A 16625-nucleotide genomic window follows, 5' to 3' on the forward strand; every position below is an offset into this window, starting at 1 on the left:
AATACGTACTTAATACGCACGTCTGCATCAGCATCACTACACACACACACACATATATATTTGGCACAGCCATTAAATCCCAAAACACAAGCTGTCAGTGAGGAAGAGAAATCAGACTGGAGCATTCATGCAGGGTGAATGGTATATTTGTTTATATGTTTGTGGGATGAAGGAGGTAAATGTTGAAGAGATCAAATGAAATGTTTAGGTAATAAAAGGTATGAAAATAAATAGCAAAGTGTAAAATGTGTGTGAGAGGGAACGAGTGTGAAACAGACATGAGGCCCCTGAGAGCGTAAAAGCGTCTGCTTTCATTACTTTTCAGAGGCTTTTAGTTTAATTGTATTCTTATGGTACGTCTCTGGTGAACGAAGGGGTTTGCTGAAGGATAAAAGTCTGTTTGCTCTCCATCTCCCACTGAGAATTGTGTGGGAAGAAAATCTGAAACTATTTTTTTTTTTAAACCAAAACTCAGATAAACTACTCAAACAAATACATAAATTACCTCTCAAATATCAACACTTTAAATATTCATTAAAATATTAAACAGTACTCTAAAATCCAGTCAGCGCAAATGCTACACTGTGTCAGTGGCTTTGGTTTCAGTTTTTCCTCTTCAGTTTCTCTAGAGGAATTTAAAAAAAGTTTTCAAAAAAAAAAAGTGCGTTAAATGTATAAATGTAAAATATATTTTGTACATATTATCAATCATTTTGTAGTCTAATTCCAAAATAGCTGATTCAATGATGTTATTTGCAATGCAAACCACATTCATTCCCTTTTATCAGTCTAATATTTTTATTATTAGATGCTTATTTCCTTAAAATTGAAATCGCAAATCAAAATTGCTTATCACTTTTTTTTTCAAAGTTGAAATCATGAATATTAAAATTGCACATATTTTAATAATTTGAAGCTTATTGCTTTTTTAAATTATGATCAAATTGCTCAGATTTCTTTGTCATAAATCAATGAAGAAAATGGATTGCTTTAAATTTGTGAAACTTACTCAACTCTTAAGAAACAAACAGCAAACAGCTAATCAAACAAAATTTGTTCATTAGCAAACATTAAATCAACTAGCATTCAAAATGAGAGTTAGGGATCGTTCACACTAGATGCGTTATTGCATTCAAAAACAGCGAGACGGAGTGTCTAGACGGCAAACATAAGTTAACAGTTTTAAACGTGACAGCACTTAAAAATAGATCTGCTTATGGTTGCAATGTTTAAAGACATCTGTGCATGATAGAAAGGAAAAGACGACAACAACAAAACGGACAAACACAAGAACACTAACCTTTTGATGATTTTGTATCTGATCTGTATCTAGTGGTGTAAAGTATCTGAGTAAATGTAATCGACTTTAAGTATCTTTTTGGCTACTTTGTATATACTTGATATACTTTGTATCTACTTGACATAAGTATATACTCTTTATTCCAATATATTTTTAAAGCTACACTGTGTAAGATTTTCTCCCATCTAGCGGTGAAATTGTATATGACTACCAACGGAATATTACTTTCTAGCCCCTCCCATTCCGAGGGCGTTTTAACTCCTATCGTGGCCATATTATTCCAGTCGTGAGTAATCTCCCCCTCGCATTCGTCACGGTGCCACTGAGTATAAAAGCGCGAAAGGCGAAGCTTGAATTTCTCGGTATGTCCGTCTTTGGCTAATGTATTTTCAAGATGGAGGCGCAACATGGCTGCCGCCATTCGAGCGACTCGCTCGTATGTATTCTGAATGGCAGATTCTACGCTTATGAGAATACTTGATTTGTTGGTGGAAGTAATTACACATGAATGAGCACATATAACTTTGAAAGAACAGTGTTTTTTGCTAAGAATCAGCTTAATTTAGACAGTGTAGCTTTAATTAATAATTCAATTACTCGTAACATTTTGCATGGCACCTCTGCAGAAGTTTATTTCTGCTACAAAAGAAGTGATATCGCCATCCACAGGACACTGAAGGTACTATATCTTGTGCGTTTTGCCCTTACTCACCCAAACTTGTCAACAAGGCTACTTCATGCGAATGCAAGTGCATTGGCAGGTAGTTGCTGAATCGCAGGTGTTTCATATACTGTATGAGATGAGGACATGCAGCTGGTGATGAGGCCAAAACAAGCACGACCAGTACAAGTAGGCTTTGACTATTTAATTTTACTTCACATTATTTTATTTTTCCCTTTTAGTAAAGAGGCTTTTTGGAAAGATGTTGGTTTACTGATGCCCTCTCTGAGCACTTGAGCTAATCTAAGACTTGAGTGTTTGTAGACGTTTAAAAGGCTGTTCTGACGACCTTGATTTGCTATATTGAGGTGTTCAGTTTTTAGGTTCTAATAGGTTTTGAAGACTAGTGATTTGAGCCTACATTCAGTAAAATACTTAAGTACTGTTAAAACCAGATACCCTAAGGCCTGGTTTCAAAGACAGGGCTTAGATTAAGCCAGGATTAGGTCTTAGTTCAATTAGGACATTTAAGTACCCTGGAAATCCAGAGTTCTCGCGAGAGCACAAGTTGAATTTGCTCAGCGAGTTACTCTGGCGTCGAGTAATGATACTCATTAAATATGCCCTTGTATCCGAGCTGTCATATCGGGAATCACATCGGGTTATCTGATATAGGCGGGCCAGAGACGAGCTAACCAGATGACGACAGCGCTGTGACGTCGAAGTCATTAGTAAACACTGCAAGATGGCTATGGATGAACACCAGTTGTTTGAAATGGCTTTGGCCGCTACAATGAATAAGTTAGACTTGGCTTTTTATCTTAAAGGGGAACAGAAGACTGCGCTCGAATCGTTCCTTTGCAAGGCGGCAATTTTTGCTGTTTTGCTGACCGGATACGGTAAGAGTCTAATCTACCAGTTAGCTCCGCTGGTAGCTAAGCGATAACTTGTGATTGGTTGTAGTGTTATCCAATTGCGTGCAGTGAGATTTTCAAATGCATGCTTAGTGCCGCCCCTCGAACTGGCCGATTTTCATTAGTCGACGCCAGACCATTAATCTTTCAGATTTAGGTCTGGATTTCCAGGCTAACATTTAAGTAGCTTTTATAAAAAAATAACAAAAACCTTACTGGTGTGCCTCTTGAGACAAAACTATGGCAGTGACATATTATAAGATCTGTCAGTGCAAGTTGCGTTCAATTAAAACAGCTAAAATATGCATTTTAGTCCGGGACTAGACTTAAACCTTGTCTGTGAAACGGAGGGTAAGACTTTTGGAATTTGTGACTTGTAACTTGTATTGGAGTCATTTTTGCTGTAAGGTATCTGAACTTTTACTCAAGTATGGTTTTCAGCTACTCTTAACACCTCTGGTTATTTTGGAGGCCTCGTAAGACTCTCAATAACTTCAGCTTTGTGAATAATATGACAAGAACTTAGCGGATCCATTATCAACATTCTATCAGCTCTCTCAGCGAACAAAAGCTGTGAAGAGGTCAAAATCTTCTCTTACATCTAGACTTTGACAATAGTCTTTCATGGCTGGCTGACAGACAGCGCCGCTGGCCAGAAGCCACAAGAGTGGCATCAAAAGATAATGATCTACGGTCGCATTTATTCTGCACCATTGACTGCCCTGCTGTAGTCTATACGTCTACTTAACTAACATGCCCAGAAAGAGATAAACAACCGCTGCTCCCTCCACATCCTTCTCCATACATCTCTGTCCCATCCCCTTTCCCGGGCTGTCTCATCCACCACATTCTCTCTCTTGCTTTGCGTCACTTTCTATCAGTTTATCGCTTCCCCTTTCCCTTAAATATCCATCCATCTCTTGTTCTATCACAAGGCCACAGTATACTCCATTCATCATAGAAACAGGTCTGTCTGAGGGCATCTATCTGCAGCGTGTGTTGAGACAAGAGACAAATCAAACGTTCATATATTCAGGAAAAGCAGAGACATAAGGAGGAGGAGACGGATGTGAGAAATCGTAAAACTCCATATGGCATCTGTAGGAACACAAGTCCCGCCTATCCGTTAAAAGAGCCAATTGCCTTTGTGATAAACTCGTCACAACTTTCAGCACAGAAGACGTACGACTAGTCCTGGCCACCATTAGCAACAATCCTGAGCTGTGATGGTAAAGACAGTAAAGCGAGAAAAGTGAATAGTCCTTTTGGATAAAAAATAAATAAAACAAATCAATTTAAGAGCCCTCAAAAAAGATATAATCATATATAAGAGAAAAATATGAAAATGAAATATTTTATAAATGTATAGAAAATTTTTGCAATATAAATGTGTAGGAAATATTAAAATATAATATAAAGATAGATAACATGTAATCAGATTTAAAAATAAGTACTTGTAATTAGATTATATTACGTTTTAAAATTCTTTTAAGACTACAGGTACTTTTTTATTATTGATTATATGATTACATATTAACAATAGCAGTAAATCATTCATAAAGTATTTGACTGAATTTGATTCTCCCTAATTGTTCTTATTAATCTCTTTACATTTTCCCTTCTAAAAGCCTGCCACTTATATACGTCCAGAAAGTCTTCCGGTTTTGTAGAATTGCAAACATAGACCAGCTATTCAGGTGGTTATAATTGCACGGAAATGTGCATTTAAAGCATTTGACCACTGGGTTTCTGGACATTATTTCACTTTTAAGGAAGGTATTCTCAACATTGCATATTAAATCAAATTTTTTCAAATTATTATTTATTTTTATGATTTATTTATTAACTTTTCCACAAACCCCCTACGGTTTCATCTCAAACCCCAGTTTGGGAAACCATGACTATGTAATGTTTACTGCACTCCATGTTGTTGATTTTTATTTTTTTATTTTATATAAACGAGTTGGGTCAAAAATAATCAATAAATTGTCATATTATATTACCTAAAATGTGCAATGTAATTTAGAATCAGTAACGGACTAAAATTCGTAAGTAACAATTTTTTTAAAAATGTATATATATATTTAGTTACTTACATATATAAGGAGGAAACATTTTTTGTTACTTACTTATACTGTATACCTACATATATATACTTACATATATAATGACTTTGGCCAAAGATGTATTAATGCGACAGCAAAACGACACGTGCACCTGTTTATAGCAGTATCAGACGTAATTGTGTTGTTCTGTTTTCACACCCTAATAACCACTAATACCTTTTCACGCTCTCCACCTTTTTAGTTTGGACAGCCAGTGCACAACACCATCCATCCATCCATCCATCCATCCATCCATCCATCCATCCATCCATCCATCCATCCATCCATCCATCCATCCATCCATCCATCCATCCATCCATCCATCCATCCATCCATCCATCCATCCATCCATCCATCCATCCATCCATCCATCCATCCATCCATCCATCCATCCATCCATCCATCCATCCATCCATCCATCCATCCATCCATCTCCCCTCTCGCTGCAGCTTTCTCTTGGAGAGCTGTTCATCCTGTTTGCAGACTTGACCTGCTATAACCCTCCATTCAATAAAAGACACAGAGTGATGGAGAGTCAGACGGAGCACTGGTGATTGGCCATTTGTGCTCTTGTATCTATCGATCAACAGATGTTGTATTGATCTCACAGTATAGCGACATAAATCGCACACTTGATTGCAAATTGGACATGTACAGACAGAGGTAAAATAAATAAATACAGATTCACAAGCAAAAAGGGAACTGTGACATGAGGAAACTGTGCTGGATGTCTCAGTAAAGTGGTTCAAAACTGAATGGGTTCAGAAACCTTGAGCAAGATCCTCATAATGCCAGAACTGAACCATCAATACACAAACAAATGCTTCATTCCAGACGCTCAAGGATGAGACACACACACACACACACACACACACACACACACACACACACACACACAGTTCTTTTATGAGCTTACCTGCACACATGGCAGCACACATCTTTATAAGCGCATTCATGCCACACAAACATGAATATATAAGAAAACAAACAAACACAAAACTCACACATTCCACCCACAGGGGATTATACGGGCCACGCGTATCTAATATTCGTAAGTGTTTTTTTTCCTGAGTCTTGTTAAACAGAGCAGAGAGAGTATTAGAATTCCAAAAGGCTTTGAGAAGAAGAAGAGAAAAAAAAAAACTCAATTAGAAGCAGCTCAGGATGTACTTGGGATACAAAAAATAAAATAAAAATAAATAAATCCACACAAAACACCAGCAAGTACCACCTTTTCACATCTAATCCACTGTTAAGCCCATCAGACCTGTTATATGAAACAGCCTGCAGGTAAGTTCTAGAAAACACTTCAGCCAAGCTTATTGCGATCAGTTTCCAGCTGGTAAATCAGAGGAGCCGCCGACCCGAGTCTCATTAGAAGGAAGAAAAATGGAACAGCATGAAATTTGTTCATGTTTTTGGTAAATATAAAGTGGGGTCCACACTGAAAATCTGTGACTACATATCTTATTTAAAGTTAAGATGTTGAAACATTTCAAAGAAAATATTATGAAGGCACTACTGTATATCTAGGTCACTAACCAAATTTGTTATACACACATCACTATTTGTAATGAAAAAAAATTGCATTTTCACTTGTGGTCTTTTGGACCCCACTGTATTGTATATGTATATTACAAAACGGGTAGTTCCAGTTCTGGTGTCTGATTTGTCAATTCATTGTTCAAGCGGTTTTGTTACACAGCAACATTCTGTTATGTCGAGCTCTATTGGCCCATTTACACCAAGGAGGATAACGATAACTATAAAGTATTAACAATTGTTATAATTCTATGAAAATAGGGATATCCACGCCACAGCTATAGCGGTTATCTTTCTAGTTATTGCTCTTGGTGTGATTGGGCCTTATATCTCAAGCAGAAGAATGAGACTTAAAAAGAGCGCTGCAGGGATGATGTATTTTTGTAGGCCAAAACCCAGAAACGAGTCAGCATTTCAGCACTTCTGGTTTCATCATCCCAAAGTCAATGTTTTTTTTTTTTAAATGGGTTTTTGGTTAAATACCTGAAGTAAGGTCTGTGGTGAGCACAAGCTAAAGATATTTTCACGTTTTATTCTATAACATAAAATACATCAGTACTACTCTCTTGTGATTTATTTGAATGCTTATAATTGTCTTGACTAATGCAGTTGTTAACAAGTGGCTAAATGGGACTACAGAGGTTGTCTTCAGCTGAACAGGTAAACTCATCTACTCATTATCCTTTCTCAGCCTCATTTGTAATCGCACGCTTGCAAACTATTAGCTCGAAACTGTCAGAAGCTTAGTGATGGTGACGTCAAAGCCATGATGTGACCACGGTGTAGTTCGTTTATAGCCTACGTTTAGCTTTTGACTTCTGCAGATTGTATTTGCGCTTCAAAATTCATAAAAGTTGTTCATTTGTGAAGATTATGACGATGAACAAAGCGTGCAAGAATCAAACGTTTTGTTATTCACAGACCTTATTTTCTGCAATTATCCAAAAAAAATTTTTTTAAAAAATCCTATTGGGTTTTTGTCGAACCAGTGTGATGCTAACTGCCGGGCTGGGCTAGAAAAATGTCTCATCCCTGTATTAATCCGGATTTGTTAATTTAGGTATGATGTCAGAGAGAGAGAGAGAGAGAGAGAGAGAGAGAGAGAGAGAGAGAGAGAGAGAGAGAGAGAGGAGAGAGAGAGAGAGAGAGAGAGAGGAGAGAGAGGAGAGAGAGAGAGAGAGAGAGAGAGAGAGAGAGAGAGAGAGAGAGAGAGAGATAGATAGATAGATAGATAGAAGATAGATAGATAGAGCGAGAGAGAGAGATAGAGAGAGATAGAGAGAGAGATAGAGAGAGATAGAGAGAGAGAGAGAGAGCGAGAGAGAGCGCGAGCGAGCGAGAGATAGATAGATAGAGAGCGAGAGAGCGAGAGAGATAGATAGATAGATAGATAGATAGAGAGAGATAGAGAGAGATAGATAGAGAGAGAGAGAGATAGAGAGAGAGAGAGACCCAATTAATTAATTTCAGCAAGTGCCATTTAAATAAATGCTATTTAACAAGTACTCCATAAATAAAGAACATCTGAATATGACAGAACACACACTGCACAAATAATACAAGTAGTGTAGAAGAATGACATTCTGCAAAGAGACTAAGCACTGAATTATATCTGGAGGACTAATCAGTAAAAAGTTTTGCTTAATAAAAATAATAATAAAATAAAATTTACAAAACAATTTTAGTAGTATTTATCTTGCATTTCAATGTTGCTGATTATAAGTAATTCATTCAAGTCCTTTTGTCGCTAAGAACCATTCCAGTATGTCAAATTTTTCATGAAGAATATGTATGACCCTTTTAGGCACCAATATACCGAAGGCGAACGAAGTTCTTCTTTGTTCTACGCTTAGGAGTAAAAAGTTCAGAATAAGAGACCAGCAGTATACATCCCGACACTGCCGAGAACGACCTTTAGATGAATATGTGCTCCGCGCTTTCCTCTCAATAAAATAAAATGACAGTTGTGAGAAAATGGTAGTAAAGAAAGCATCTGATCATAGCGAAGTGAATGTTTGCACGACATCTGCAAGTCAGCACTTCAGTAAAGTCACGTCACATTTACTCCCATAGCACATTATACAATAGATCGTTTTAAAGCAGCTTTACAGTATTAAACAAAACAAAAAAAAAGGTCTGCGTCTCTTTCAATTAGAATTACAAATTCAACTTCTACAATAAAGTGACTCTCCAGTGTATATATGTTTTTACTTGCAGACATATTTCCATGTCAAAGCAGGCGGAGTCTCAGAGCATCACCTACCTATTACATCATCGCCACAGACCAATGGTAGTTCAATGACATTTTTCCGGAAAGCTCGCTTTGGCAAGCCGTTTCAAACTCCCGACAGGAACACAAAACAAACTTCATTTTGGCCTGACTTTGTTCAGAACGACGTCACACCGTTTGTTCTACGTTTTCACTTGAAATATATCGGGTGCCTTTGGTCTCTGTTAAACTGAACTTTGGTCTCTGTTGTCTTTTCTTTTCTCTTCAGTTTCGAAAAGGTTTCATTTTATTTAATTATTTTTTGGTTATGTTTTACCCAATTTTTGTGAGCATGCTCAGCAATTATTATGTGTGATAGGTTTTGTTGTTGTTGTATTACAACCAAGATTAAGACCCGTACAAAATTCATTTTATGGAACCAAAAACCCTGTATGTTGTCTGTCGGACAGGCTTTTATTTATTTAAAAAAGCCAATTTTCTGTTTCAGCAAGAGCTCCAGATTTGTCTAATCCATGACTGAGACCAAATATAAAGATATAATGAAATCAGCAGAAAGCAGGATAACCGCTAAGATATGCCCATAACACAAACATCATGTTGTGGCTGTTACAAAACAAGAAGAAATACACAAACACAGACAGGTTTGTGTTTTTTTGGCTTTTTTTTTTTCATACAGAAAGCCTGGATTCAAATACACAAGTGCTACAAGGAGGAAAAATCTCAAATGAACATCACAAGGAAAAATAAAAATAAAATAAAGAGTTCCATGAGCATTTCCCCATTTTTACACTCCTCACTGGATTCGTCAATTTATTCACCCTGTAAAAGGAGACCAAACCACTGTAAGTCCATTTTAACTCCATCTCCATTTGGAAGTCAGGCTAGCTTGTGGGTTGTAAGTCAAAGTTCATAAAGGTGGCAAGTTCTAGGTTTCAATTTTCCCAAGAAGCAGAGGACAGTTCTGGAAAAGGTTGTTTGTTGTCACACAGGATTCATAGTCACACAGGAATCTACTAAACGCTGATGTCGTCATTACGAAGACACATGCTACCTATTAAAAAGTTATTTCGCAATGATAACGGAGTTTGTCCTCTATTCCTTTTCGAAAGAACAAAACCTCAATCCATGACTGTAAAGGGGAATGTCTGCCGGCCAATCATTTTTTGGAAGGAGGGATGAAGCGAAGATGGAGAACCGGTTCACACAGTGAAGGAGAGCACAAGGTAGTGCCAGTGGAAGGAGTTACGTAAAAAGTCCAGTCTTAATCCATCTCATGTTTAACTGCCCAACCAAAAAGCTCAACCTTGATCCATCCACCCACGCTCATGAATTCAGTCCAACAGAATCATTTCTCTCTGGAACAGACAGCCAGACTGATGCAGAGGATGGCCACATTTTTGGACAGAAATCGACCTGCGGCAGCCTCCACACTCAATACTCAACACGGAGGAACCCGATGGTGGGGCAGCGACAAACAGGGTCCTCGGCGCTGGAGGGTTCTGTCTGGATAACGTGAAGGAAGGGGGCAGGTCAAGAGCTGGTTTAGGCATCTAAAGGGACAGCGCTTGGGGGGGGATGTAAATCTAAAATAACGCCCCCCCCCCCTCTTGTAGGCAGTTGTCTGTTGAGTGTGTGTGCAGGTGTGCGGGTTAGGTAACCGTAAGGGGTGGCACTAAGACTGTTTGAGTCGTTTGCGGGGAGGGCCCAGGAAAGGGCACTGGGCGGACGCCAGGGAGCGGTATGCCTCGGCAACCAGGTGAGGATGAGACGCCACCATCGACTTCCACCCTGAGGTCTCCATCACATCAGACGCATGGCTGAGAGAAAGAGAGAGAGAAACATTTAGAACACAACCCTCTTCGCTGAGCTCAGCATCCCGAGGGCATTCACACTGCACTATCACGCACACCAAAAAATGGCCTTTAACGACATTTACTCTGAGTGTGTTTGTGTGCGAGACGCTGACCTCCTCCTAACCCCACCACGCTGTTGCCCCCAAACACTTGGCATTAATTGCAGCTCTTGCTCGCAGTGTCGACATCAGGTTTTGCGGGCAGATACCCATACCACTTTCCCCAATGCAAAAGGTCACGGCGCGGTCAACCATCCACAAAGAACAGGTTACAAGCACAAGCTTTCCAGAATAAATGGGAAGTAAACAAGACAGCTTTTATATGAAAAAGTCTTGTGTTTGTAAATGTGTCAGTGGAAAAAAATCTATACATTTATCAAGCATTTAGAAGTTAATTTGAAAGTGTTTGCTCAGGATTCATGCACTGGTGTAATCCAATATTTTAGGAATTCTTTGCCACTTTATAGATGGCAAAAGTAGACATGACAGGAAACAATGGTGATATGATGAATAGGGGGGAATGGGAATAGGACATGCTGTATGACTTAAACCCACATCTTTTGCAAGAGCACAATCTTTCTAAAGATGCACTGATATTACAATTCTGGCCAATACCTATAAGTATTTTTTTTTTATGTTATGGCTGAATATCTGAAAAATGAACAACAACTGAATTTATATATATATATATTTTTTAATTAATTAATTTATATATATATATATATATATATATATATATATATATATATATATATATATATATATATATATATAATAAATTAACAAATTAAAAATAAACACTGAAAACTAAAATCAATTTTTTATACAACATTATAAAACATCATGAAAAATAGATATTTAAATTAGAGTATTTTGTTTTTAAAGATTAACTTTAAATGAGCTAGAAAACAGCAGAAGGTAATATAGGACATGGGCATGCACTATTAAATATTGAAACCAATAAATTAGAAAAATCTCTAAAATCTCCCAATAAATATTGATACATCCCAATTCTTCTAGTACTTGCAATTTAGTACATCGGATGTTAATCCATTATTCGCTCCACATGATTCTGTTAACGAGTCATGTAAACGGTTTTAAGACCTTTCAGATTGCCAAAATTTTTCTTGAAGAATCTTTATAACCATTTACTCTCTATGCATACATTACACAACTTATTTCTCTTTAGTTTAGTAAAAAAGGTTTTACGCATTTTTTTTTTTTTTGTCTCACCATTTTTTTAAGTATACTCAGCAATTATTATATAAGAAAGTACAAAATTCCTTTTAGAGAGTCTGTCGGAAAGGCTTTTATAAAAAAAAAATTAGGAGAAAGATTTGTTTAAATCTCAAACCAAAAAAGAACCAGATCATGAGTCATTCGTTCTTGAATCGGAATACAGTGGCCATGTTTTATGCTTGTAGTTGTGTTTAGTTGCAATAGAAAACATATTTCATTGTATTGTTTTAAATGTATTCATTTGCAAAATTTCACTTTCTTTTCCTGAGCAGGGGGGATGGATGCTCCTGCTGGCAGTCCTTGTCCTGTGATGACTGGACAAAGTCTGGCACTGTGTGGAAAACTGCTGCACTCTGACACTAAACTCCAACATGCCGCAATAAAACCATTTGAGAAGAGGAAGACGAGCACATAAACCAATAACATAAGCAGCAAACATGAAAGCAGGAAAAGAAGGGCAGAGAGGACGAATCATTTTGGGAGGGGGTGCTGGTGTGCATGTTTATTTTCTGTGTTGCCCTTGTTATTGATCTCCCTGTCTCTGCTGTTGTTGTGGCGGTGGGTGTTTTGTATAGAGATGGAGAGAGAGAGAACAGAAATGATATGGCCACAGTCCAGCTTAATGCCAGCCAAGTTACTGCCATCCACAAAATGAACTCAAAATTACACCGTCCAATAAAGCTGCTGCAAAGACAGACTGAACAAGCTAGTTAAAAAAAAAGGAAAAAAAAGACAATATAGTGTATAAAAGATAAGTGTGGACTGTGGAGAAAACAGAGGAGGGGACTGAGTGAAAATAACAGTAAATTGAAAGAACTCAAACAGTATTTGCTATTCTAAGATTGAAAGGAACTGGTAAATGTATTTGTTGTTATTATATATAGTATACAATTAAAAAATAAATATTTGTATTTGTAATGTGTGCGTGTGTGTGTGTAAATAAATTTAAATATTGCCATTATTAAATGTTAATCAATTTATTTTGGTGGGGCCACTGAAAATGTAGGCAGGTCAAGTAAAATCTGAACTACTGACTGGAGTACCACTCACTAGTTGATGAAGTCGACGGCCTGCGTCTTGAGCTGGTCAGCGCTGTGCAGGTCAGCCAAGATCAGAATCTCTGCTGCGTTTTCAACGGACAGACTGGTGCACAGAGCGTCCTCACACATCACCTTCAACCGCTCTAGAGCATACTAAAGACAGAGGCATGCACTTCAATAAAAATATGCATGCTAGAGTTGGCAAAACAAAGCACGTACTATTTGCAACCAATACTTGATTATCATTTTAGCTTGCTGCTCATGACACATGCACATTCTGGTCATTTTATTGGTGTGTCTGGCAAGAAAAATGTGAATGCATGACTGTGAAGGGGCAAAAAATGCCATCGTGGCTTTAAAAAAAACGTCTTCCTCTGTTTGGTCTTTATATAGCTAAATTTGGTGTTAGTGCTTGCGCAATACTCGCCTTGTCAGCAGCAGCGAGCAGGTCGTCAGCCATCTTGTCCAGATTGGGTGCTTTGCCAGTGTAGATGAAGAACATCATCTCTTTAAAGACCTCAGCCTCCACGTCGTTTATCTCCACTCGGTTCTAGGCAGGAAGTCACAGCAGAATCTGGTCAACCTTACGTCTCAGAGAACATCAGGTCGGAAAACCCTCAAGATTGCTGTCAGTCTACTAACTGAGCTTTTGACGTTTTAAGAGCTGATGTAATTGGACCTGATGCAGTTCAGGGTGTTAAAACTGTTGAAGCATAATGCGTAATTGTGTCGAAATCTGGCTTTTCCACTCATTAACAGCGAACACACCAAATTCAGACGACCTCCACCGTAGAGTGCATACGAGCACACAAAAGGACAGAGTGGCTAAAAGCAAATTAATATATAGTTCAGAAAGCCTCAATCCATTTTCTGTTCCTGCCCTGATCAATGTTCCGGAATGAGTGCTGCGAGTTTCTCTCTTCTGCCCAAGGCTGCCGGAGCACAAACTCTTTGTCGATTGTCGTGCTGGTAACAAAGGCTTTTCCGTCCCAGCCCGTCCATCACAGCTAAACTAATTAATCCAGCTACTGCTAGGAACTCCACCCCACCCACAGACACACGGCAAGGTCAAATGAAAAAGTTCACTCAAAAGAAAAACACAATTTATTAAAGGCTACTACAGAATATAAAAGTCTGTGTAGCCTAAAGATGCGGCAACAGTCAAATCTCAGGCTTTTCTTACACAAAGTTTTACCTCACTCCCCCTGCAGATTGGGAGTATCATAATAAAAAAAACGAATTGCAAATGTAATGTAGGATTTGAGAATGAACCAGACCCAAATTAATTGTTCAGACTAAAGCAGAATTTCATAGAAACTCCGGATCCAAATCAGACAATCTGCCATTTGAGTCTGAGCAAACTAACGAACCCCCCCAAGCTAAGTACTTTATGGCAATGCAAGCTTGTAAAGATGAGCCTGGCTAAAGGAAGAACGTGTCAACATTAGGCAGTTAACCCAAGACTAATGGTCAAAAGTACGAGACATCGTGACCAGCACAAGGAAAACCACAAAGTTAACACCAGAGGTTGTTTGATCCCAAGACAAAAGATCCAATTCTTAAAACCTTTGAATGACCTATCTTACCACAGGATTGAAATCCACAGAGAAATCCACAGACATGCTTTTAAATTATTAGAATGCATCATCACTCCAAAATTCTAGATTGACTTATAATTAAACATCATTCAACTGAATAATTCTATATCATGTCTATTAGATCACATAAGTAATGCAATTGTTATAACTATTAGATGGTTGACAAAGTGTTTCTTGTTTCCTATCAGTATGATCGTATGCTCATAATTCAGAAGATGGCTTGATTCAAATCTGTGCAAAATATATTGTATCCTTATAATAAGAAATCATAACTAAACTTTACTCTCTGCTAGAGCTGGAAAGTTAAAACACCAAGGGTCTTGTCAGATAGTGTATTTTATAGTGAGAGGAAGAGGAACAGCCACCTCTGAACTAAAGAGAGTCTAATTGGTCAGAACTCCCCTGAGAGGCTGGACAAGCATTCAAGTTAAAAATCTTAGGACACGAACAAAGCATTAGACGAAACATGTAGAGGAGACATGTAGACATGTAAACGAGCAGATGAAGAACCAGATCAAGATCAGAAGAACAGCTTCTTTCAAGCCATCTAATAACTCTCGTCTCACTTTTCTTTCTCTTACTTTGTTTCTTTTCTTTTCCATTGAGAGTCTCGGTCCTAAGTTAAGTTTTGCTGCAAAGTTCAAGGACTTCCAAAGACTTTCCATCCATCCGGCAACACACCGCATGATTGGCCGCTCAAGACATCAATCCAGACACGACAAGACCGCCAGCCAATCAACAAACCCAGAAAAAAAAACCTTTTTCGAGCAAAGGACGGAATCCCCAAAGGAACGCAAAGACAAATGCAAGTAGCCTCCAGACTGAACTGATGAATTGGTGGCTTTGACATAAAATGTAATAACCCACCTAAAAAACGAAAGAAGGGTTAAATAAATGATGGTTAGTTTACCGTGCTAATAAATAGTGTTTTCACTATAGTTTGGATATTAATATCAGCTGCAGAGCTGATAGTTACGGCCCGTTCAAGTGAACACTGGACGAGTCCCTTACAGTAACTAGGTAAAAATTACGAGGCAAAGTCACACACAAAAAAATGTAAGGCTGTGATGCTTTCTATTCTATGACCAAAACTACAAGAGGTTGGTTTGGCCAAACGTAAGAATTCACACACAGTCGTGACATTCCAAACCTACACTACCGTTCATAATTCAGTGAGTAGGATTTTATGTATCGAAATCAATACTTTTTTTTTTTTAAGTAAGGATGCATTAAATTAACAGTGACAGTAAAGACATTTATAATGTTAAACAAGATTTCTATTTCAAATAAATGAGGGTGAGTAAATGACAACATAATCAGGGCTCGACATTAACACTTGTCCGGGACAAGTGGATTTTTTGAAGGGGCAAGTAAATAAGAATTTTACTTGCCCGACCGGACAAGAACCTTAATTAGAACGTCAATAACAAAAAAATAACTAGGGAATCACTAAAACGAGAGAATGTTTCTGATTTTAACACACTTATTGTAAGTTGCGATCGATAGTGGATAATGTATTACTGACGGTAACAAGGTTGTGCACACACAATGAAACTCAGTTAACAACATATTTACTGATAAATATTCAAAATGGAGATATTTTTAACATGATACAGTTAAGCAACCTCACACAAGTGCTGTTTTCCTGAATACCATAATGATTGAAAATGTGACATTGATTTCATACAATAGTTAAAATTAGGTCATATTGCAGATATTACAATATGCAGATTTAAAGGAACAATATGTAATATAATATATATATGATATCAAAATATCCAAAAAAACACTTGCACAGTGTTTTTTCTTTAAATTGGCTGCTTACATTATGCTAAATGTTTCCAAGAATTTGTAAATTCAGAGAAATTCACAATTTTAAATAGTGCCCGTCCCTTGTAACTTGTAAGCCAGTCAATGACTTAATATCCGCGTTATCCCTAGTTTCCGCTTGTACTGCCATAGTAACCATGGCGACAGACATGGACAACTGCGTTACGTCTAGCGGCACACTGTTGTTTCATTCAAACATTATGGACCATGGCAAGCAGACTTTGGGACAAAAGGAGAACTAAAACGAGGATCAATATCAGTGTGGCGTTTGAGACGCCGAGAGCTACACGTCCGCAACTAACTTGGACTTGACA

The 16625-nt window shown here is 37.8% G+C and overlaps 1 protein-coding gene and 2 long non-coding RNA genes across 5 annotated transcripts in view; 2 read left to right on the top strand and 1 right to left on the bottom strand.

Annotated features, from left to right (window-relative positions):
• The window catches only part of LOC309509719, a 358786-nt gene extending 349233 nt beyond the window's left edge, over positions 1 to 9553 (top strand). The window contains exon 2 of the long non-coding RNA XR_014210022.1: positions 8026 to 9553. This is a non-coding gene — a long non-coding RNA (uncharacterized lncRNA). The remainder of the gene's footprint in view (positions 1 to 8025) is intronic.
• Positions 9157 to 16625, bottom strand: part of spop (speckle type BTB/POZ protein) — an 80869-nt gene continuing 73400 nt past the window's right edge. For all 3 annotated transcript variants that reach the window (XM_082184121.1, XM_082184123.1, XM_082184122.1), the window contains 3 exons: positions 13311 to 13433; positions 12894 to 13036; positions 9157 to 10569 (listed from right to left, as the gene is read on the bottom strand). In XM_082184121.1, coding sequence (XP_082040247.1) covers positions 10425 to 10569; positions 12894 to 13036; positions 13311 to 13433 — 411 coding nt within the window. In that variant the 3' untranslated portion in view covers positions 9157 to 10424. The remainder of the gene's footprint in view (positions 10570 to 12893; positions 13037 to 13310; positions 13434 to 16625) is intronic.
• Positions 13442 to 15682, top strand: LOC309509679. Its single transcript, XR_014209993.1, has 2 exons — positions 13442 to 14371; positions 14427 to 15682. It is a non-coding gene; the product is annotated as an uncharacterized lncRNA (long non-coding RNA).

The sequence above is a fragment of the Leuciscus leuciscus genome, assembly GCF_965113295.1.
Source record: "Leuciscus leuciscus genome assembly, chromosome: 1".
Classification (NCBI taxonomy): Eukaryota; Metazoa; Chordata; class Actinopteri; order Cypriniformes; family Leuciscidae; genus Leuciscus; species Leuciscus leuciscus.